Here is a 26,608-nt window from a genome sequence, read left to right on the forward strand (position 1 = left end):
TGAGTTCAATAACAGGCAAGCGCCATAAGTTTTTAAATAGTTATTTGTGTTTATAATACATCACGGAATAAATGAATACCAACAAATAACCTGCATAGATTACCCTTATTTCTTCCTTAAAAGGCTTTTTATTGTGACATTGTGTATATATTAGGTACTATTAAAATATAAAGGAAAGTATAGACCAAAATTAACCCGCCTAATTTAAAAATTAAATGTCATTAAGAATCAAAGAATCCTCATTCGAATTTCGAACGTTGGAATATTTGCAAAAGCAATTACATTTGAATATCGATCTGTTCCAAGACGGAGGGCGCGAAACTCGTAACTGTCAAACTGACAGCCCGCCATCTTGTAGTCTCTATACAGCTCCTTGATAATTACTTTAACGATTAGTCAAGTTCAGTTTAAGTTTGTTTACACCGTAATGCTTCACCAATGTACAACGAAAATGTACTACAGTGTGTTTTTTTTGGCAATTTCGAAATTATTGCGAAGGCTCAAATTTTTAAGTCCAAATTTTGACACATGACTTTTTGTAATCAATTTGTTTTTTTTTTTTGGGCAGATGTTCACAAACATCTTATGTTCTGTATCGATAGTAATATCGATTCCAGTTTATTTTTAATCGATATATAATTAATGTATAAATAAAAATATGTTATATACTTATAGAAAATATCATAGTGTACCTAACACATGCTTTTACATGAGGGCAAGGCCTTCGGAAACCAGTTCTATATTCGAATGAAATACACCATCGTTATAATTTTAAACACAGAGCATAATAATAATAAAGTACTTCATCATCTAAGCTTCTACCACCACTCAAGTCAAAGATTCAATTTCAAAACTATGGTATCGCATTGATGGGGGTCCAAAGGCTATCCACCAAGTACCAAAAGGCTATCCACCAATATTTAAAAAAAAGTATCTTTGTATTCCAATTTTAAAATGAAAAAACCGACATTTAAGCTCCATCAAATAACCTCATCACATAACACTGCTCATCAAATCTCGATGAAACTATTTACATTACAAATCCACAGTTAAATATACAACGGTGTGACAGCTGCTGCTAGAACAAGGTAGCCGTAATGGCGTCTGTTAATTATCAGTACATTTTACTTATTACTCTCGCTTAAATGACCGGACAGTTTGTCAGTGTATATTTATAATCTACTACGTAGATAGATAAATATAAAGCCTCAACGGTATTGTGCTGTGTTCATTAACCTACAGGACTGAGATACAAATCCCATCATAAACAGTATGCACATTTCCCACTGCTGGACTAAGGTCTCCTCCAGGAAGAGAAGGTTTGAATCACCACCAACGCTCCAATTCAGATTTGGTAAATATAAATATTGGACAACATAACATACATTACCCTGATCCCAATGTAGCTAAAGCACTTGTGTTATGGAAAATCAAAAGTAACGAGGGCTCCACAAACACCCAGACCCAAGACAACATAGAAAATTAATGAACTTTCGACATCGACTCGGCCGGGAATCGAATCCAGGACCTCGGAGTGGCGTACTCATGAAAACACACACACTACTCGACTACGGAGGTCGTTCATTGAAATTAGACGCATGAAATTAAATAATTATTGTCTAGTTTTGAACCCGCAATCATCGGTTAAGATGCACTTAACGATTTCGGCTCTCAATATTTTAGTAGAAAAATAGTAACATTACATATACATATATAAGATATATATATATAATATATACAGGCGAATAAACAACAAAATGGCGAATTCGCTTGAAGTCAATTAAAACGTAAACATAATCGCTCCGACCACCGGCATCGCGTTAGCTACGGACTATATATTGCAATTTTACGTAAATTCCAGTCAATAATACAAGTACAGTCAGAGTAAGAAAATCTTCGTCAGTTTACAAATTCATTCCTTTATCAAATCTTAAGCTCTTAGTTAAAGCATATTATTCGATACAAGATTTTATAGATGATAAAAAAGCGTAGAGTTAATACCTGTTGACTTCCAAGCAGGATATATTAATTTAAATAATTGTATTTAACTAACATTACTTTGTATTTTTTAAATGTTTAAAAAAGAGTAACTACTGAGTTTCTTGCCGGTTCTTCTCGGGAGAATCGACATTTCAAACCGGTGGTAGCTTCTTCACTTAATTGTAAAATGACGATTCAAATGTGCTTGTAAAAGCCTACTTGAATAAAGTTTATTTTGATTTGATTTGTTTTAGTACCTTTTGAATCTAAACATCGAATCATTGTGACGCAATATGTCATTCTCTATCGGTAAAGCTGATTATCGCTCACACTGAGCACACGAAAATAGATCTTACGGTGACGAACCTTTTCTTACCCCGACTGTACATTTCATGATATATAAACTTCAAGATATTATCAATTGCTATCATTAATCCATTGTTAATATATAATATATGTGAATTTTTATATTTGTATGTCGTTTGAATATATGAAGTGCTTTTTCGTTTTTTGAGAGGTTTATTGCAATGAAAAAAATAGTTTTTTAATTGTTTTATAACCTGTATCCCTCTGAGTATTTCAAATTACGATTTCACGCAAATACAGTTGTTAATAGGTATTTTTTTACATACTAGTAAAGCCCGCGACTTAGGGACTTTATATTGGAAGTAATTTCGTATACATATATATATATATATATATATATATATATATATATATATTGTTAAATTCACTGTTCTAGAATATAAAACTATGACTCTCTTGGTTTATCAAAATCGATTTAGATTACAAAAAATATTATTAATTATTTTTACTAATTATTTATTTACGAATATTTATTTTTTACATTTTTCCATATCAATATAAATAAATCTTTAAATCTTTATAAAAGGCGCATTTATTTAATTTCATGCAAGATAAATGTTAAAATAATTATTATATTGGATTAATTTAAAAATATAACTTATATAATTAACTTATCTGATACAATTATTGATCAATTAAATCTTTAAATTGTTTGAATCAATAAATAATTTGAATTTAAATTATGTACGACATTATAAAGTCAAAATAAAATTATCTTGCAAAAAAAGAATCCTTTCAGACGTATAGACAAACAGTCAATTCTGACATGAGTTAAGATTAAACTTTTAACCTTTTTATAGGCGCTGGGAGTTATTTAACTCTTAATAGGCGGATAATTTTATTAAATCCCACGTGTGGTACAAGTGGTATCTACTAAATACTATTTTAAATACACATTTCATTCATACTTAAAGTACATTTATATATGTATATTTGCATGTTTTGAAAAACCTTGGAAATAAACTTAATTTGTTAAATTAGGTGTTATTTCATTGGCAGCGAAACCATTTTTTATTTTTCTATTCCTGCTGTACGGGGCGTTTATGACCTCGTATGAAAACAAATATAATAACGACACTGGGCTTATTAGACCCCGTAACGTTTGAGAAACTTAAACTCGATATGATGATCAAAGAGACAGGGTAAATTTTAGCCTAGCAGTGGGAAATTTACAGGCTTTTACTTTTGTAATTATTGATTATTTATTAACTTATGTTTCTTCATTGACTATCAATAATACAAATTCAACGATCTAAAGGAGTTCATTATCCAAAGCAAATAAGACTTCCGAAAATGACGACAAAAAAAAATACCTATAACATAAAAACTTTTATAAAATTTTCTGCCAAGTGTTCACACGCTAAAACCTCATCACTTACGGCGCAGACAATGAAGGTGTTCTCTCGATTATGCCTCGAATGGTTACCGAAACGAATCAACGGCAGGTTTTGTCTAAAACAAGATTGGTTCCCAATATTAATGCCCGTAATTAAAAGTCTGCGGTCGATCGTGTTTCTTTAATAAATCAATTACGATTTTACATTGTTTTTGAAGTTATGGTACGACACAACTTAGATGTAGCATCGGCATTCAATAAATCAATAAAAACAGCTCCATACCGCGCCATTCGACGCTATTCGTCGCTATAGATTCTCGCGTCAGTTCGACCCGAGACAGCAAGTGCATGTAAATCGACGCGTCAAATTGACGAATATAAGTCATATGATATTACAAGTTATTACGTTTGTGCAAAGATCATATTCGCATGAGAAATAAATATTGATAATTTGAGATAGCGCAATCAATTCGGATGCGATCGGTTTTACGAATTATACCGATGCTACATATGAGTTGTGTAGTACTATACGTTTTTATAATCTGTGACATTAATTGATCGTTAACAGTTAACATCTAAATCTGTTACATTTTAACGTTACCGAGATACTACAGAAACAGAAATATTCGTCGATACTAGTTGACTTCTAGACAGGATATATTATATACATATACTAGCGACCCGACCCGGCTTCACACGGGTACAATACTGATACTAAATATACTACAGAATTTGTTTATTTACGACATCAGATTACAGACTTCTAAAATTATCAACGTTTTTGTACCATGATATCCATGTATCATATACAAAAATCTTATACTCGAATCACTCTTTCTATTAAAAAACCGCATCAAAATCCGTTGAGTAGTTTTAAAGATTTATGCATACATATATATATGGGGACAGAGAAAGCGACTTTGTTTTATACTATGTAGTGATAATTGTATTTGACTGACATAATTTAGTATTTTAAATGTTGATAAAGTGAGTTGGTAGCATCTATACTGTATTAAGTATATAGTATACTTAAATAAAGTATATTTATTTATATATTTTCATGTGTCGAACACATCGTTCTCTGTGAAGTAATCGCAAGGTGAACACGTGTCTAATGACAATCAGCCATGTAGCACAAGCATGAGGAGTAATCAAAACCTACTCCTCAAAAAAGGAATTCCCAGCCCAGCAATAAAATATACACAAAGTATTTTTTTTTTAATTTCATGCGACGAAACGTTTTCGACATTTGCCTCAAAAAAAAAACACAATTTAAAAAAAAAAAAACGATTTGACAGTTAATTAATCCGTTCAAAAACAAACGCAATATATATTATAGGTATGGTAAATTCGTTCGTCTAGTTGTACAATTATGTTAAGGGATCCCCTTCTGAAATTTCAATTGGTGGCAAGTGGCAACTTTACCAATTAAAAGTCACTCAAACGTCACCGGGCCACCGAAGAGCTTTATTAACTCGAAATGCCATTTGTACTTTAACGAAATGCTATCCGTTGCGGATTTTGAAAAGGATTTGACACTTTCTTTTCTTTTATTAAATTCTTATCGCATGGCAATGATCGTACGTTTTTGAGCCTATGATTTATTTTTATTTGAATTGTAAAAGAATAAAATTTAATAGAAATATACTTTATTAAAATAGACTCATATTTTTATACGAAATCAATGTAAATTTTTAACCACGATTTTATATATTTTTGTTTTTATTCTTAGTATCATTTCATATTTTTTTAAGTCTTATGATTTCTGTATTTAACAAGGAAATTAATTAGAACCCATATCTTCTACAATTCTAACAAATGTATACTAATATTATGAATGCGAAATTTTGTCTATGTTACCCCTTCACGGCTGAATCGATTTTGATGAAATTTAGTATCGAGATAGTTAAGAGACATAACATCTTAGTACCCAAGATTTTTGGAACACGGAAAATAAAGACTACTTTTTTAATTCACCCACCCCTAAAATAGGGGTGACCCTTTTTGGCAATATTTTAGATATGTTGGGATAAAGCCGCAGATTCAGTTTGTATATTTATATATCTATAATGTATATCAACGAATAACAACTCCAAGCTATGTTATCTAGATCTTAAATATAATAACATATCTTATTTATTAATTTATATGTTTAAATGAGCTTTCAATTTATTCATTGCTTAATGAAAGATAAAATTAATTGATAAGATACTTGTTATTTGGTATTTATTTTATTTATTGATACAAGAAGTACACTTGACATATAGTTTATCATAGACGTACGTATAGAAGATTTTTTTATGGTATAGGTTGGCGGACGAGCATATGAGCCACCTGATAGTAAGTGGTCACCATCACCCATAGACAATGACGCTGTAAGAAATATTAACTATACCTTACATCGTCAATGCGCCACCAACCTTGGGAACTAAGGTGTTATGTCCCTTGTGCCTGTAGTTACACTGGCTCACTCACCCTTCAAACTGGAACACAACAATACTGCGTACTGTTATTTAGCGGTAGTATATCTGATGAGTGGATGGTACCTACCCAGGAGGGCTTGCACAAAGCCTTACCACCAAGTATTAGTAACATTTACTCTTCAACCTAATAAAAAAAGAATTAAACTTTTTGGTATCAACTGCAGATACTTATATACAACAACAACAGCCTGTAAATTCCCACTGCTGTGCTAAAGGCCTCCCCTCCCTTTGAGGAGAAGGTTTGGAACATATTCCACCACGCTGTTCCAATGCGGGTTGATGGAATACACATGTGGCAGAATTTCTATAAAATTTGTCACATGCAGGTTTCCTCACGATGTTTTCCTTCACCGCTGAGCACGAGATGAATTATAAACACAAATTAAGCACATGAATCAGCGGTTTGAACCCGCAATCATCGGTTAAGATGCACGCGTTCTAACCACTGGCCAATCTCGACTCTACTATATAATTATTCTTATTTAAAAAACATCATGAACACATTATACACTTTGTACAACCCAATCGGTTAAATACAAACAGTTTTACTACGATTGCGGTCTTCCGTATAGCTTTTACGTGTAATGTTTTCAAATCACGCTGTTTATTTCTTAGTAAGCCATTATATACTTTATATAGCTCTATGGAAAATTCATGGGAAAATATAGTTAATAATGATTATACATATTGTATCACGTGATTTCTGTTGTGAATTGAAGTTATGGTTATGTAGTTAACGCGTTTATTTTACTAAAACTTTCATGTTTGATTTTTTCGTAATTTTTTTTATTAGCACCTTATGATAAAGATAAGATTATATATGTCATATTATGTTTACGTTTACAGTTTAATTATCTTTCAATGCTTTTTATTACATAGTATAAAACAAAGTCGCTTACCGCTGTCGAGCTGAGATGGCCCAGTGGTTAGAACGCGTGCATCTTAAGCGATATTTTCGGGGTTCATACTCAGTCAAGCACCACTATATATATGTGCTTAATTTGTGTTTATAAATCATCTCGTGCTCGGAAACATCGTGAGGATCCCTGCATGTGTCTAATTTCATTGTAATTCTGCCGCATGTGCATTCCACCAATCCGCATTGGAACAGCGTGGTGGAATATGTTCCAAACCCTCTCCTTAATGGGAGAGGAGGGCCTACTTTATTTACCGCTGTCTGTCCCTATGTATGCTCAAATCTTTAGAATTACATAACGGATTTTGATGCGGTTTTTTGTAATAGATAGAGTGATTCGAGAGGAAGGTTTTTGTATATATAATGGACAATTCTTCGCTCGCATTGAGGCATTGGTTGTCATATTTCAGGCAGATAAGTAGCCTATGTCCTTTTGTATGTGACGAAATATATGTCTTATCTATATTAATATTATAATTGCTACCGGGAAGAACCGGCAAGAAACTCAGTAGTTGCTCTTTTTCAACATTTAAAAAAAAACATATTAGTTAAATACAATTATACATGTATGTAATCCTGTATGTATCCTGCCTGGAAGTCAACAGGTTCAATTCCACGCTTTCTTATCATCTACAAAAATCTAAGCATATAGGCAGGTCGTGCTTTACTTATTGTACAGTATATCCCATCAAAAACATAAATGTAAAATGCAAGCCAAGTACAATATTAAGATATAAGCCTCGGTTGTTGTCTCCAACGACAAAAGAAGTGAGATATAATGTGTGCCAAGTACAATGGCCAGTCCTGAATGTATTTATAACTACATAAAACATCATTTATTTCCATATCTTAGGATAATATATTGTAGCCTGAGGTCTGACTCAGCTAGTTCTCATATCGCTAAGATATGTATATGAAATTTGCAGTACATATGTATCTCGCCAGTCTCAATATATGGCCGAATTTGACATATTTATAATTTATGTCAAATAGTTTTTGAGTTATGAGGGGGCCAAAAGTGGCTCCAAATGGTTCGGGTAATATTACACACGGTGCTGCAGGCCAGTACTGTTACTAGTACTTGGCTTTCATACGCTGCCGCGTGTCCAGATATAGTAATCTAAGTAGGTATGACTAATAACATGAAACTTGAAAAAAATCCAAGTTATTCAAAGTAATTGCGTATTAATTAAAAACAAACCAACAAACATACTTATTAATTAAAAATGTATATACATATGTGTTTTCTCCTACAGCCTGAACTGTTATTAGATAGGGATGTACAACCAGCGCATAAGCTATAATATAAATATATCCTACTATTTACCGACTGGGATTTGATAAAAATAAAAGTACTTTTTGAATTATCAGGAATCTTCGTGTACGCGATACAAAAGTTGCATCAAATTCCGTATAAAGAACTTAAGCGCAAACAATAATTGCTATTCACAGATTAAAATAATGTATATTAACTTTATATTTAAAAATCTTTTTAATTTGACTAGAGCGATTGTCTTTTTTTTTAATATGACCCAAAGTTATTCCGAATTCAATTTCAAAAATATATATATTGGACAAAATCACATACATTACTCTGATCCCAATGTAAGTAGCTAAAGCACTTGTGTTTTGGAAAATCAGAAGTAATTATACCACAAACGCCCAGACCCGAGACAACATACAAAACTAATTACTACATCGACTCGTTCGGGAATCGAACACGAGACCTCGGAATGGCATACCCATAAAAATCGGTGTACAGTCTACTACTCCACACAAATCGTGAAAACATATATATTACAACAAAAACAACAGCCTTTTTAAATTTCCCACTACTTGGCCTTCTCTCCGTTTGAGAAGGCTTGGAACATATTCCACCACGCTGTTCCAGTGCGGGTTGGTGGAATACACATGTGACAGAATTTCTATAAAGTCATATGCAGGTTACCTCATGATGAATTATAAACACAAATTAAAATTCAGCGGTGCTTACTTTTGTTTGCTCCCGCAATCGTCGGTTCTAACTATAATCTATACTTTTAGAACCAGAAGTAGGAAGTAAGTTAACCTCTAAAACAATTATCTTTAATTTAAAATAACAATCAATCTACCACAAAAGAAAAACATTTAGTCTACAACACAAATAATCATCAACAATCACATTACACCGCAATAATTATATTCGCGATCTCAATGTGTCAACTACGAATCTCCCACCTTTTTTTTTTTTTAAAAGAAAAGTTGTGTGACTTGACGCAGATGTTGCTTGTTTATTCCAACAGTATATTATAGCATAGCTTTAACACAACACAATCGCGTACTTGTAACGATTTCACACCTATATAAAAACGATCGTAGCCCACCATTATGATTTAACAATACGAACGTATAATTAACGCAGAGTTTTCATTATTGTGTTAATTAAGACAAATTACAGGCCAGGTTTCGGTGTGTACTAATTTTGTATTAGCGGTTGTGTTTTTGACTTTTACTATCCCACTGTTGGGCATCTGAATCATATTCTCTTGGAGAGTGATGGTAAGTGGTCATCACACGCATGGACAAAATCTTGGGAACTAAGATGTTATGTCTTGTTCACAAAAATAGTGGGTACTGTTGTTTGGCGGTAGAATATCTGATGAGTTGGTGGTACCTATCCAGCTTGAACGCTCTACCACCAAGTGTTCATAATTTGTTAATACTAACAATCCGTCCCAGTTTCGCACGGGTGCAATGCTAATACTCAATATACTACAGAATTTGTTTATTTACGATATCGCATTAGAAACTTCTAAAATTATCAGTGTTTCTTTACTAAATTCTCCATGTATTATATACCAAAACCTTCCTCTCGAATCACTCTATCTATTAAAAAAAACCGCATCAAAATCCGTTGCGTAATTTTGAAGATCTAAGCATACATAGGGACAGACAGCGGTAAGCGACTTTGATTTATACTATGTAATAGTGTATATTCATTGTTTAAATAATTAACACGCTTTAATTTAATAAGAGGGTGCTGCAATGTTTAAACATTAGCTTGAAGTGGGATAACATATGTTCGTAGTGAGGGGAAAGATATTATCGATGTTATATTTATCGACATATTTTTTTTCGATTAAACCATTTATGGAGAAATGCAGGCAAGCATCATTGAATTTCCATATCCTTAACTTGTGTTTATAATTCATCTCGTGCTCGGCGGTGAAGGAAAACATCGTGAGAAAACCTTCATGTGTCTAATTTCAACGAAACTTTGCTTGTGTATCAACCAACCAGCAATATAACAGCGTGGTGGAAAATACTCCAAAACCTTAGAGGAATTAGCCCAGCTGTGGATTATCTACATTTGGTATTTATGGAGGTAAGACTTTTTAATTAAAATTTGTAAAGCATGTTAATTAAATCAATCGATTTTGTTACGGTTCACGATTTAACATACATTTGAGGATGTATTATGCAACTGGTACATAAACCATACTAGCGATCCGCCCTGACCTCGCACGAGTGCAATGCTGATACAAAATATACTACAGAATGCCTTAATTTGAATAAAACTAGTTATAACGGATTTTAATCGCGTATATTAATTATTTTAGACATCCCGACGTTTCGAGCACTTTACAGCGTTCGTGGTCAACCCGGGTCTACCCGTGACCGTCCGAAAATCCGTTATAACTAGTTTTATTTGAATGTGTAATAATCGCGAAAATTTAAGACCACATAATGTCTTAATTTTTTAAGATCTTCATAATGTAACTGTGTTTTGTTATTCCATGTCAGATGTGTTTTTGTAGCACGTTTTATACTGACTTCAGGGAAACGCGGTCGAATGGGATGAACAGTAGCGTAGCTAGGTGCTAAAAGATTCTCACAGCCTCTTTAACTAGTTTGTAATAGAGTTCAAAATCAGCATAATTGAATTTCATGTGTCCAATTTCACGGAAATTCTGAAACATGTGTATTCCACCACCCCGCATTGGAACAGCGTGATGAAATATGTTCCAAACCTTCTCCTCAATAGAAGATGAGGTGTTAGCAGTGGGCAAATTTACAGGCTGTTGTTGATTGTTTTTTTATGTATAGTTCACTTTGCTTTCATTTAAGTTAAAACCCAATAAAAATATAATTAAATCAGTTATCAGTCAACAGATATTTTTGTATGGACATATACATACATAGCAGACACACAAACACCCTTCATAATAAATCGTTATTAATAAATTCAAAACAGTATTAAGTAAATAACGCATAACGAATCTATAAATAATTCAAAGCGCATTTGTAATTCAAGTCTTAATTAAAACGGACGAGATTGTTGTTTGTTTAATTGAATTATTAATGGTATTAATTGATTTATTAAGTCTTTTTTTTCTTTAAATACGATTTAAAGCGTCACGCGAGGACAACGGGAAATAAAGAAATCATTTTCGCAATTGTTATAAACGTTTGTCGGTTAAAAAAAGAGCACGCAATACAATTCGTGTTTATTGCGTTATTGTTTATATATTTACGTTTTCCTGGATCCATCATCATCATCAACAGCCTTTTTTCGTTGCTGGACACCGGCCTCTCCAATAGCACGCCACTCAAAGTCAAAAGTAAAAAACCTTTATTCAAAATAGAAGTGTTTACACTTTCTTATTGATCGTCGAATATCTATCACCGGTTAAGCAATTATTCGAATAAGCATATTATTCGATACAAGATTTTATAGATGATAAAAAAGCGTGGAGTAAATACCTGTTGACTTCCAAGCAGGATACATTAATTTAAATAATTGTATTTAATTAACAAGACGTTGTATTTTTTAAATGTTAAAAAGAGTAACTACTGAGTTTCTTGCTGGTTCATCTCGGTAGAATCTACTTTCTGAACCGGTGGTAGCTTCACTTAAAAAAGTGCTTATAAAAACCTACTTGAATAAAGTTTATTTTGATTTTGGTTCGGAATATAACACCTCAGACCTGAGAAGAACTAGCGAAAGAAACTCAGCGGATCTATTTTTTCTATAATGTCAATTTACAATAGTAAACATATTCTTGTCATTTGAAACAGCCTGGAGGCGATCATCTCATTCCCAAGGTGTACAGTCTACTAAAAAGTCGAAACTGTGATAGATCTCCGGCTACTCGCATCCAGCTCCTGCCAGGCATCTTGCGTAAATCGTCACTCCACCGTGCCCGAGGACGTTCTACACTACGTTTGCCGAGACGCGTTTAGTTTTCCTGTATTCTATATTATTTATTTAAGGAAAAGATCATCACCCTCCTGCCCTCATCCTAATTTTATTTGGGGTCGGCACAGCATGTCTCCTTCCACACTTCTCTGTCAGACGTCATCGCACAAGTAACATTCTTTCTAACCATATTATTTCACACAATCCATCCATCGTTTCCTCGGTCGTCCTCTACCATATCCATCTACATCCATGATCAAGGCTTTCCTCACAGAGTCACTAAGTCTGTTATGTGTCTGGATACATCTATGCATGATAGTGATGATGATACAAATATAGATATATATATATATATATACTAATTGTATATAGGCTTGTCAGTTTATATAGTTTTTTACAATCTATACTGTTAAATTAAATTTTACTATATACAATATTTACATATAACATTATTAATATTTTTTTTTATATATATGTTTGTATTATTTAATAATAGCCTTGCCATTTACTTTTATATGCATGAGCTATGTGACATAATATTTTAATAATATACAATTTATTACATACTAGCGATCTGTTCTGGCTTTGCGTGAATTCAATTTAATTATATATAAAATACCTAAAAATGGGGTAAATTTTAAGCTCGTTTGGGTAGGTTATCATAAATCCTACCGCCATCGAATGGTAAGTGAGTCAGTGTATCGACGGTGCGCATTAGTGTGGTGTGAAGGCCTACAATATTCGGGCTTCGATATCTAAGGACGGTGATCAATGTTACAGGGGACACATATATACATAGTATAATAACAATAACAGCCTGTAAATTACCCACTGCAGGGGAAATGCCTCCTCTTCCTTTGAGTATAACCTAGGAGCATATTCCACCACGCTGTTCCAATGCGAATTTGTGGATTCACAATGTGTCATTTCGTTGAAATTAGACACATGCAGGTATCCTCACGATATCTTCCTTCATATCTGAGCTCGAGATGAATTATAAACGCAAATTAAGCACATGAAAGTTTAGTGGTGCCTGCAAACTCAAACTCAAATCTGTGACGCTACATATATTTATCATCCTCCTGCCCTTATCCCAATTTCATTCGGGGTCGGCGCAGCATGTCTTCTCCTTCCACACTTCTCTGTCAGACGTCATCTCACAAGTAACATTCTTTCTAACCATATCGTCTTTCACACAGTCCATCCATCGTTTCCTTGGTCGTCCTCTACCTCTATATCCGTCCACATCCATGCTGAAGGACTTCCTCACAATATGTCCCTCATTCCTCCTCATTACATGTCCATACCATGATAGCCGCCTTCCACATAACTTCTCGGCTATCGGTGTCACTTTCAAAATATATCTATTTTTATATTCACTCTACATATATCCATAGACTCAAAAAAGACAACAGAAGGTAAAAATTTAAATTTCAGTTTGGTTTTTTAAATAGTTATATATGTATCTTAAATCATTTTCATACACTTTACGAACATTTTATATCTATGTTGTAACAAACAGTACAATCAATTAACGATGAATACTCCTTTGCCATAAATGGTTCTAGAAAAACGTCGAGTCGCAACGCATTTCTGCTCTGGTCTATGGGAAAGGGTGAAAAAGTGGCCATTATCGTACGTGAACCCCACCCTTTTTAGGTAATCTTGTTTAACATTCATGTTCTATTAAGTTACTAACACACGAGGGCTAGTTAACTTATGTTGATGCAATTTTTTTTATCGAACTTAGACGGATGGTTAGTTTAACTTAACCGATGATTGCGGGTTCAAACCCAGGCAAGCACCGCTGAATTTTCATATGCTTAATTTATAATTCATCTCAAGCTTAATGGTCAAGTAAAACATCTTTAGGAAACATGCATGTGTCTAATTTCATAGAGATTCTGCCACATGTGTATTCCACAAACCCGCATTGGAACAGAGTGGTGGAATATGTTCCGAAGCTTCTCCTCAAAGGGAGAGACTTTGGCCCAGCAGTGGGATATTTACAGGCTGTTGTCATATGTATTGATCATTGTGTAGTGAACGGTAAGGTTATTTATGAGTAATATAGTTCTTTAAATTAAACTATTGCAGTTTAGATATTTAAGCTTTGCTAAAACCTTCATTAAAAGTATATCGCTTCATGCCTCCACTGGTGAGAGTAGATTTCGATTCTCACCCAGAATCTCAGAATTACGATGCAATTAATAACTAAATATAAATAACTAAAAGCAACTTTGTCTGTCTATCTATCTTTTTGAGGACCAGACCGCTGAACCTTGTTTAATGTATATTAATGAAATTTGGTATATAGCCAACTTGAACTCCAAAACAGGATATAAATAAATAATAAATAATGGACAACATCACATACATTACTCTGATCCCAATGTAAGTAGCTGAAGCACTTGTGTTATGGAACATCAGAAGTAACGACGGTACCACAAACACCCAGACCCAAGACAACATAGAAAACTTTATATCTATTCTAGAGAATTCTAGCATTCTCACCTCGATGCCTCGCGCTTATTAATTGTAGAATTTTTATTATTTGCATATAATGGTTATAATATAAATAATTTCTATGTAAATAAGATTATTATTGTATATTACAGATGTTTATCTGAGCTGTGAGTTAAATTATACAAATAAACTTTAAACTAATTCCATAGAAGCTTAACTGATGCACAATCGTATGTTGATAACATAATCTAGAATACTAGGTAACCCCCCACTAGTATATGTTAAATCTACTGGAAGGAATCTCTGAAGTTTAATTATAAATACTTTAATATATAGTAATATATATGTCAGAGGAAGATATGAGCCAATAACATATAATATGTATTTGTTACATTTCTTCTTAAAGAAGCTTTAAACCTTATTAAGAGCAGAGATGGCCCAGTGGTTAGAACGCGTGCATCTTAACCGATGATTGCGGGTTCAAACCCAGTCAAGCACTGCTGATTCATGTGCTTAATTTGTCTTTATAATTCATCTCGTGCTCTGCGGTGAAGGAAAACATCGTGAGGAATGAGGCCACATGTGTATTCCACCAACCCGCATTGGAACAGCGTGGTGGAATATGTTCCGAACCTTCTCTAAAGGGAGAGGAGGCCTTTAGCCCAGCAGTGGGAATTTACAGGCTATATATATTCTGTATTATTATCTAACTAACTAAGAAAATAAGAAATTCATATTTTTATAATCTATGTTAATATTATAAATGAGAAAGTAACTCTGTCTGTCCGTCGGTCTTTCGCGAACAAATCACTGAACCGAATTTGATGAAAATTTGGTGTGAAGCTAACTTGAACTCTAAGGCAGGACATAGGCTACTTTTTTGCCTGACACATGACGAATAACAATCTAAAACGCGAGCAAAGCTGCAGACGACTACTAGTAGTATTTAAATGAATAGTTAATTTTATCGAAATTTATAATCAAATGAAAAAACATCGATAAGGTATTGCACATCACTAGTCAGAAGCCCTCCGTGCGGTTACATTTAATATTTATAAGTACTTTTGGCTAATAGTCCCTAATTTGATTGAATTTCTATTTTTGTTTGTTTTAGTTAACCTATCTCATAAACATAAAAACAATTTTACACATTACCATGTAATATTAAAAAATGAGTTAATAATTTTGATATCGACGACTCATTTTCCCAGCAGTGGGAAATTTGTGGACTGATATTTCATCGTCTATATTTTAAAGGCCATCATCATCATCTTTGACGACCTCTGCGGTCGAGTGGTGTGTACACCGGTTTTCATGGGTACGACACTCTGAGGTCCCGGGTTCGATTCCTACCGAGTCGATGTAGATCATCATTAGTTGTCTATGTTGTCTTCGGTCTGGGTGATACCGTCGTTACTTCTGATTTTCCATAACACAAGTGCTTTAGCTACTTACATTGGGGTCAGAGTAATGTATGTGATGTTGTCCAATATTTATCATCATCATGGCAGCCGTAAGACGCCCACTGCTGAACATATGATCCCAATGATTTCCACCATGACCGGTGCGTACCTGCATCCAGCAATACCCTGCGTCTTGACCAGCTCGTTGAAAGGTCAATTATATTTAATACTGATTTATACAATTGGCAAAATTCTATTGATGAAATAGGCAGGTTTCCTCACGATGTTTTCCTTAAAACAACCATGAAAATTCATTTCAACCATGAAAAGTAGAATTCCTAATGAGTTGGTGGTACCTACCCAGAACCCTACCACCAAGATCTCAATAAAATAATTAAACAAATATTTCATACATCAATGAGTTACACATATATTTATATGTTCTAAAAAACCCCTGGTCATCACATCCAGTAATAAATATCTATCAAATAAAAATCCCTTCATAAAATCATGTAGCTTATGAAAACCTTATCAATTTCACAGCCCCTAAACAACCCCTAAATATACCGACACGCCCCTTGTATCTCGGGAAACATCCCTCGACGACACTTATCAAATTATGATCCTTCTTACTACATTAAACACTAGGGTAGCTTTTCACTTGATATAACGCTATATAAAGCTATTATAGGCGAATTAATTAATGTCAAATTACTTATTACTATCACCCTTGGAGTAGTGGTGCAAAAAGCTTGATCAAAAGTATAACACTTCGTCTCATTGCCTCCACTGGTGACGGGAGGGCTGGTTCGTTCGCCCAGAGGATCGGAATTGCGATTCAACGGGGAAATGCTGCTAGCATTCTTGCCACCATTGCACGCGGTCAAGATTTATGCAGTAACTAGTTTAATTCATATTTGTATATAATTAAGCATTTAAAGTTATTAACTCTTTTTTTAATATAACATTAATTGTTGATTTATAGTATTATCTCTTAATATATTTTTTTACGGTATAGGTTGGCGGACGAGCATATAGGCCACCTGATGGTAAGTGGTCACCATCACCCATAAACAATGACGCTATAAGAAATATTAACTATTCCTTACGACATCAATGTGCCACCAACCTTGGGAACTAAGATGTTATGTCCCTTGTGCCTGTAGTTACACTGGCTCACTCACCCTTCAAACCGGAACACAACAATACTGAGTACTGTTATTAGGCGGTAGAATAACTGATGAGTGGGTGGTACCTACCCAGACGGGCTTGCACAAAGCCCTACCACCAAGTAAACCAAAAGTACTATCTGATCAGTGTTTGCCGAGAAGAAAAGAGGATGAGGAGGACGTAAGTGTTAGGTAAGGTCAGTTTTCCTTTTCTTCATCCTAACAAGGATTATATTATTTAAACTATTAATTTAATTATGGCCTTTTTAATATCAGCTATGATTTGTAGCGACAAATTGAGATGTCGCATAATTCCAAACACATATAGGCTTCCTCACGATGTCTTCCATTATCGCCGAACACGTTACTAGCAGTTTTACATTCCTTTTTCCACATTCACCTTTAACGTTAAAAGTTGACTTTTAAGTATTATGTCAATAATTATAAAAGTACAAAATAGCGTTAAGATTTATAGTATCGCTTCAGCCGTTCAGTGGAGAGTTATCTTAAGAGATCTTTGCGTTACAAGAGGGGCTGAAATCCAAGTGGATTAACACTTAATAATTCGCAGATTACAGGCTGCTTTCGGTTTCGGGCAAGATCGTCTCGGTAAGTACCACCCACTTATACTCTACCACCAAACAACAATACACGTTATTGTTGCGATAAATGGCTGAGAGCTGAGATGGCCCAGTGGTCAGAACGCGTGCATCTTAACCGATGATTGCGATTTCAAATCCTGACAAGTACCACTCAATATTCATGTGATTAATTTGTGTCTGTGCGTTCCACGGTAAAGGAAAACATCGTGAGGAAACCTACATGTGTCTAATTTCATATAAATTTTCGCACATGTGTGTTCCACCAATACATTGGAACAGGTGGAATATGGTACCTTCTCTCCTTCTCAAAAGGAGAGGAGGTCTTAGCCCAGCAGTGGAATATTTACTGCTGTTGTTGGTAAATGGTAAGTAAGCCATATCAGGCACATGAGACAAGTCTTGAATTGATTGGTTTATGTATTAATTTCTTGTTTTCATATTACTGTTCTATTGTACTGTTTGTTTACCGTAAATAAATAAATAAAAATAAAATAAAGTCTAAGTTTAATTAGCGCTAAAATTATTGACATATCATCAGGCAGTGGTAATCAGGTTAATTTTTAAGTCTACCTACCTATCCTGAACACAATCCAGGTGTACATAGTGAACTTATAATTAGGTAAATAATAACATAAACTTACCCGAACTGGGCCGATCGCTGTACCTTGTGCAGTAGACCCAAGCCGGCCACACCATCGGACCGTCGCTTGCTGTACCTGAGATCAATCATTACATTATAAAATATATTAATTTCCAATTAATTAATTAAATACTAGCGATTTTCCCCGCCTCTAAAACAAAGTCGCTTTCTCTGTCCCTATATCCTTATATGCTTAAATTTTTAAAAATACGCAACGGATTTTGATGCTGTTTTTTTAATAGATAGAGTGTTTCAAGAGGAAGGTTTTAATATATAATACATGGACAATTTAGTAAAGAAACGCTGATAATTTTAGAGTTTACCACTGTGATGTCATATCATTGCACGGAGCGGGTAGCTAGTACTAAATATACTACAGAATGTGTTTAATTACGACATCGAATTACAAACTAAATTTATCAGTATATCTTTACTATATTGTCCATGTATTATATACAATAACCTATGTCAGCAATCATCCAGAAAAATCTGAAAGGATTTTGATAACATTTTTTCGCGTGTAAAAAGGAATGATTTAAAGGTTTAAATCAACCTAACAAATAAAATAAATACAATTCTTATTACACCCCTATTTAAGGGCGAGTAATTAATCTATACTAATTACCTATCCTGATATAACCCTAAAACGCAAATAACGCCGTCGGATATATCTTAGTGTATATATAAATAGGAGGAGATGACCTAGTGGTTAGAACGCGTGCATCTTAACCGATGATTGCGAGTTCAAACCCAGGCAAGCACCACTGAACATTTGTGTGCTTAATTTGCATTTATAATTCCTCTCGTGCTCGGCGGTTAAGGAAACATCGTGAGGAAACCTGCATGTGTATAATTTCATCGAAATTCTGCCACAATGTGGAATGCTCATTCCACTAACTCGAATTGGAATAGCTTGGTGGAATATGTTCCTAACCCTCTGCTTAATGGGAGATGAGGCCTTAGCCCAGCAGTGGGAAATTTACTGGTTGTTACTGTATATATAAACATTTATTTACCTGGAGTCGACGAAGCGTTGCTCCCACTGTCGTCGCCTTTAGACAGATCTATTGCGCCCTTATCACCTGGTTTAACTTCTGGTACCCTCGCCTCCACATCCTTAGCTGGTGAGGCTTCCTTCACAGGCGAAGCTTTCACTTCAAACTGCCTCGATTTGATAGTTTTTCTCTTCGTCAATGGATCAGTAATCCGCCTCCCGAAATCAGCTTTCAATATATTGTCTATGCTAAATTTCAAACAGTTCTGATTGATGAAGTCCCTCTCGGATACATTATCTGGCGACTTGGGGGACACGTTGTGATTCTGACGACGATTCTCGTCGACTCTGTTCAAGTTATCCTGACTCTTTCTCACGAAATTCATGTTGAATTGCTGGTTTATGTTTAGACTGTTTTGCGGCAATCCCATTCTTGGTATACCGGATTTGAGATCGACCTGATTCATCAACGGGTTTTGGAATAATAACGGCTGGTTCAGAAACATGAGAGGGTTTGGTGTTATTGGGTTCGGTCGGAGGAGGATCGGTTGATTTATGTTCAGGTTTTGGCTCAACTGTGATATCGCGTTCAAGTGTGTCTGTATGTGTTTGAACGACGTCAGTCCTTGTGTGTCTTGAGACTTCTCGCTGTGATAGCTCGACACAGGAGCCTCGTTACCAACTGATAACACTGTGTCATCACTGCAGCATGAGTTATCATCCACGCTTATATCTGCCCTGTCATTGTGATCATCGTCAATTCTCGGACTGACGCTTTCCGAATTCCTCGATGTATCCTCGAAATTTGGAGTATTCTGAAGTAATTTATCCGTAGAGAATACATTTTCGGGACTATTGGTTTCTCTTTCTTTCTTCAGGACGTTATGAATGGAGAAAGAGGATGTATGTATGGGTCTTTCCTCTTGCTTCTCCTCGTCGTGGTAGTCGGGGCTGATCGTGTCTCGAGTGTTGGGCGAGTACGGATCCTGGTCATCGTCGCTGTGGTCTTGAATTTTGATTTGATCTTGTAAATGAGCGGAAGAGACCGCCGCCATCTTTGCTGATTTCTTTACGCCATCTAAAGGAAGACAATAATAAATTAGTATTAAATATATCTTAGTAAACATTTTTCTTATTTTTATCTATTATACATAACACTTCAAAGTTAAGTTTTGAAATGATAACTTCTTATGGGAGGATAACGCGTTTCATTACGTAACGCGTTACGGCGCCAGATTGTCTGGCTTCCCTTTCTCTTATGCCTAGGTAGGCATATTCTCTCTCGCTCTCACCCTCTGGCCGTATTTCGAATAGTATAAGTTATCACTTCTTACCGAAGTCAGGAGACGCACACGTTTTTTTTATTGATGATCATTAACTCTTTATGTTATTGTCAGTCAGATTTAAATAATTATAAATGTGTGAATTACAAGATTAACTACATCTAATTAATTGCATAAGGTCGTATGAGATAAGAATTTGAACAATTAAACTCTCTGAAGAACAATACTGCACTTACACGCAGTCTTAACTAAATTGTTTATAATATGTAATAGTTATAAGCAATGATGACAGTTAGTTAGTGAAGTTACGACAGTTATTTTATATATATAGATTATTTTCGTCTGTCTGTCTGCCGCATTTTGAGGACCAAACCGCTGAACTGGATATATAAATAAATAATAAATATTGGACAATATCACATACATTACTCTGATCCCAATGTAAGTAGCTAAAGCACTTGTGTTATAAAAAATCTGAAGTAACGACGGTACCACAATCAAGACTCAAGACAACATAGAAAACTACTGAAATCTACATCGACTCGGCCTTCGAATCCGAGACCTCGAAGTGGCGCACCCATTAAAACTGATGCACACAATACACGACCACGGAGGTCGTCGATATAGGCTAGTTCTTTACCAATACCCTAAAATGCAAGCGAAACCGCGGACGACTACTAATAGACAATAAATTGATGAGCAAATCTGACAAAAAATCATACCAAAATGGCTTTAAGGCTTTAATTTACAAGAGTATTTTTTAATAAAAAAAAGTGAAAAGATGAATCGGAAATCGTAAAATTATTTTAAAAATGTTACCGATATATTGTTTATGAAATCCTAACAAGTTAACCACTACGCTTGTGGCCACCATTGCGGTTACCAGAGACAAAACGAGTTATAGTGGACACACATGATACATGCTCTACTTGGATTACATTGTTATAATTATCTGTGGTCGAAACATGTCATGACTAATTAAATTTATACGTTTTTTTTTATTTGCTTTTGCAATTTACTGAAGCGATTATTTTGTTCGAACATTGAAGCCTCAAAATTAAAATTACAAATGTATATTTTTCAAATAAACTTTGGAATTATCTTTTTTAAGGTATATGTTGGCGGACGAGCATATGAGCCACTTGATGGTCACCATCACCCATAGACAATGACGCCGTAAGAAATATTAACCATTCCTTACATCGTCAATGTGCCACCAAACTTGAGAACTAAGATGTTATGTCCCTTGTGGCTGTAGTTACACTGCCTCACTCACCGTTCAAACCGGAACACAACAATACTGAGTACTGTTATTTGGCGGTAGAATAATCTACGAAGATTAGATTAAATCTTAAGTTACCGTCGCTACGTAGTGTTGATTCTACCAAGAAGAACCAGCAAGAACGTCAGTAGTTACTACATATAATATAACATATATTACATTAAGATCGATTTGAAGGCAAGTCTCGTAATTATGAGATCCAATATTGTCAGAATCAGCTGATGTGTTACTTGTCGAATTATTAAGCTTAAATTGTTTTATTAATAGTTGTATCTTTAATTCGTACCCAAATTATGTTAAAACTGAATGGTATATTTTACAGACATCAATATAATGACATTTTATTCTTAATGAAGCAAAATAATTCCTGTTTAGGGTTGTCATTCGCTACGACGAAAATGAATTATTTGAATGTTGCCATATTTTGTCAATACCTATTTGTTTTCTCAAGAATATACTTGCTGAGGATTTACTTATTAGTTTCACTTTACTCCGTCTAACTTTTTTCCATTAATGTAATCATTGTATTAAGGTCTATGAAAACATATTAATCCTACCAAATACCAAGTAGGCTTTGCTTAATTAGACCAGGTCAGATCTGCTAACATATCAACTCCCTTTAACTTGTAGCTCTTTATCATTTTTCTCGAGACAAATATATACAGCCTTCCTAATTCTTTTGTATCGTCAATTATGTTCAGCATACAGTTTCCACTGATCTGGAATATAGATGGCGCTCTCGTGAAGATCGCTTAAACTACTTCAAATTTAAATTTAGAACTAGTTCCAGACCTAATTGCTCCATCATCTGACTCGTTAACCTTTATAAATTGATCGATAATTCTAAAACTATTAAATTACAAAGATCAGCACAAAAATACATAATAATTGATGAGTCCTTAACATTTAAATAGATAAACAAATTATCTAAAAGTCATAAAGCAATTAAACTTGCTTAATTGCTTTCAATTAGTAAAGCCTTTAAATATAACCCTGCCTCATTTAGATATATCGATGTCAACATTTTTTGTAAAATCATATATACAGCCTTTAGTGAGGCGTTTGTAAATCACATAAAATGCGACTAAATACAGTAGGTATATAACCACGAACTTAAGTGAACAATAGGCGGGTCTTCCTTTAGCAGTGGATTGTGATGAGCTGATCATGTCATATATACAAGCAATTATCAATATAATCACAATATATGAATGACACCATATGAGTCTTGATTTATCAATACAATTAGTACTACCTAATTTCGAAAAGTACACACATACATACACAAACAACACACATATGACGTTTATCAAATCTTAATCACAAAACGTCATCAATTTATCAATATGCGGATCTCTAAAAATTCGCCTTATTATAATATCCCAAAAGTGGTCCTATGATAAAGAGTTCAGTATATATATTTACGATGATTTTATTCAAAATACTCTCATTATAAAACCATCAAAACCAGCGAACAACCACATCCTTAATATTTAAAACTCATTTAAAAAAAATTTTAAATCTCAAAAGTATCGAATCCGCGACAAAATACCAAGAAATGATTAAGCAAGTGGAGCATACTTCCCTTAACGCGTCGACCACACACGTTGCGCACGCGCCTCTCGAATCGAGCATTTCGTTTACACACACAACCGTACGTAACACACAAGCGCAAACGATTTTAAACCTTATTCATATAACAGTAAGGTTTTTTAAAGTGAAAATATAATTTTGTCGTCACCGTTCTCGCGATAAATTTTCACGTTTGTTATATTGAACTTTATCGCTTTGTAATAGAGTTGTGTTTCGCGATGAAAATTGGTTGTTTTATTTCAATATCACGATCTCGCAATTTTCAGGTGTTACCGATTTATAATATTATGGCGATTTTCGATTCTCGCATCATTCGTAATTGTGCTATTAATATTATAAATCATTGATCTCTCAAGTCGTAAATTTAGATGGTGAACGATTTTCGAATTGCTTTTTTATCTGTGCAATTAAAAATAACGGATTTTTCGTTGCAAATTACTCCAACTTTATGTAAGGCATTAACGACCATCAGTCTAGCTATTACAAAAGAACTAACTCGAAACTCACCGATCTACATATGACATAAAGTAATAAGCGACATTAACTGTTATGCAATTATAACATTTATAGTACACGCATTAAACAACATGTACCCGTGAGTCAGTTCTGTCTAATATAAAAATTAAATTGCTTAATTTAATCTATGGATTATCCTGATTCACCCACTGACCATATATTCTACCACCAAACAGAAATAATTTATATATATATGTCGTCGACCTGAGATGGCCCATTGGTTAAAACGTGCATCTTAATCGATGATTTCGGGTTCAAACCCAGACAGGCACCACTATACATATATATGTGCTTAATTTGTGTTTATAATTCATCTCGTGCTCGGCGGTGAAGGAAAACATCGTGAGGAAACCTGCTCGTGTCTAATTTCATCGAAATTCAGCCACATGTCTATTCCACCAACCCGCATTGGAACAACGTGGTGGAATATGTTCCAAAACCCTCTCCTTAATGGAAGAGGAGGCCTTAGCCCAACAGTGGGTAATTTACAGGCTTTTACTTTACTTTTTTTATGTCGTCGATTAGGAATAATTATTAACTCAGATGATTTTGTTGTATCTGTGAGGTGTGAAGGCCGTGACATAAAGAGTCACGTGATCGGAATCGTTTGAAGGGACAACTGTCATATTCATTTAATGCTTTTCGAGTGCCGTCATATATATATGTCATATAATATAAATAGTTATTCAAGGTCATAAAATGTGGTTGGTAATGCATTGACAATGATGACCACTTATCACCATATGCAATAGTTAGGTATATAATTATATCAAGTATCAAGATTGTCTTTTATAATTTTACACTATAATATATTTATTTATATAAAAAACGTAAAATAAATAAAAGAGTGTATTATAATTTCCTTGTAGTATGTTAAAATGTCATATGCCATATAATTAAATGTTTATATGATTGAGACATGACTAAGTTTGCTTATCACTGAATTTCCAACTATATATTATTATTATAAACATATTACGATTGTTATATAGAAAATGTGTATGTTGTTTTTAAACAAGTTTTTTTATAATCTGCTATACGTCAAAAAATGACAGAATGTGTGGCGCATTCGCAAAAATAAAAATAAAAAAGTACCGTGTATTCATATGTGTTTATGTAAGTAGTTGATAGTACCAAAATAATCTAAATAAATATTTGAATTAAATACAAAAATATTCATTAATAACTTTATAAATAATCATCAATAAAAATGTCATAAAACCATCGTGTTACAATTTTACATTTCCCGCCAAGAAGCACGAACAAATGTCAAGATGACAGATCACATTTTTTTAGGTTCTTTATAGTGAGCAGATGACGACGCATTAACGACTACAGACGTTAAACAGGGAGTGTGCGTTCCGTATAACATTATACGACCATAAAAGTTAAACAATTATTTTTATATACGAATTTGCGCGATAGTTCTGTTCTGTTAAAACATATAAACATTTTTTTTATTAATGTAATCGGTTATAACGTTTTATACTTAACAATATAATATTATATTATTTAGGTTTGTAGATGACTGGATTATTGCTAACTTTACTTAATTTAATTTATAGGCTATTTGACTGGATTTTAAAATCCATTTTATATTATTTAGTAGAAGTTAAATAACCCAGTAAAGTTGTGTTTTTTATTTCTAGTACATATTTGCTGAAAAATATCATATTAAAAAGTCCATATTTAAATAGCGCGCAAAAATACTACTTGGACAATATGGCGTTGCAATGGGGTCGGTGGTCGATTTTTGAACAAATTAAGTATTATTTTCAACTTTCGTTAGTAAATAACCATTTTTAAACTCATACTATACATTGATTACAATAATTCACAATTTATTTTTCGCATTGTCAAATAGCCCATTGTTAGTCTTTATAATATAATATACATAGCTTTAATTATTTTAGCACAGGGGTAATTGTCAGTGTCAATATTAGTATCATAATAAAAAAAAAACGTAGAATTCTTACATCAATTTCCAAAACGATTCCAAATTCAAATTTATTTATTCACTCCTCGGCATTACACTTTTTTATTGATACGAAATTAATTTAACGATGATTTAAATGTTCCGCCTAAAATTGTTTAATGTTTTGAAATTAAATTAAATTTTTCGTCTGTATTTTGTATATTTGCGAAAATATTTGCCAATAATAGACTAATTTTTAAAAAATAGGAGCTTATTTGAGCCGCTTGAAACACATATATATGTATAACTTACAAATATAATTTAAACTTTTGTTTTTCCATTAAAAGACAAAGGTTTTTAATCATAGAGCCTCGTCTGATATAATTTATAAACATAGTGATCTTTATTATTCTTTATATTACTTTTAATAAAAAAAAAATTCTTTACAACATCATAATATTATAACTTATTTTAATATAATCTAC

The 26,608-nt window shown here is 33.7% G+C and overlaps 1 protein-coding gene across 2 annotated transcripts in view; it reads right to left on the reverse strand.

Annotated features, from left to right (window-relative positions):
* LOC124541197 (homeobox protein invected-like) overlaps positions 1–26,608 on the reverse strand; it is an 82,862-nt gene that overhangs the window by 34,888 nt on the left and 21,366 nt on the right. For both annotated transcript variants that reach the window (XM_047119066.1, XM_047119065.1), the window contains exons 2-3: positions 19,557–20,612; positions 18,542–18,616 (exon numbers count right to left, since the gene is read on the reverse strand). In XM_047119066.1, the coding sequence (XP_046975022.1) occupies positions 18,542–18,616; positions 19,557–20,589 (1,108 nt within the window). In that variant the 5' untranslated portion in view covers positions 20,590–20,612. The remainder of the gene's footprint in view (positions 1–18,541; positions 18,617–19,556; positions 20,613–26,608) is intronic.

This window comes from Vanessa cardui, chromosome 27 (assembly GCF_905220365.1).
Source record: "Vanessa cardui chromosome 27, ilVanCard2.1, whole genome shotgun sequence".
NCBI classification, from domain to species: Eukaryota; Metazoa; Arthropoda; class Insecta; order Lepidoptera; family Nymphalidae; genus Vanessa; species Vanessa cardui.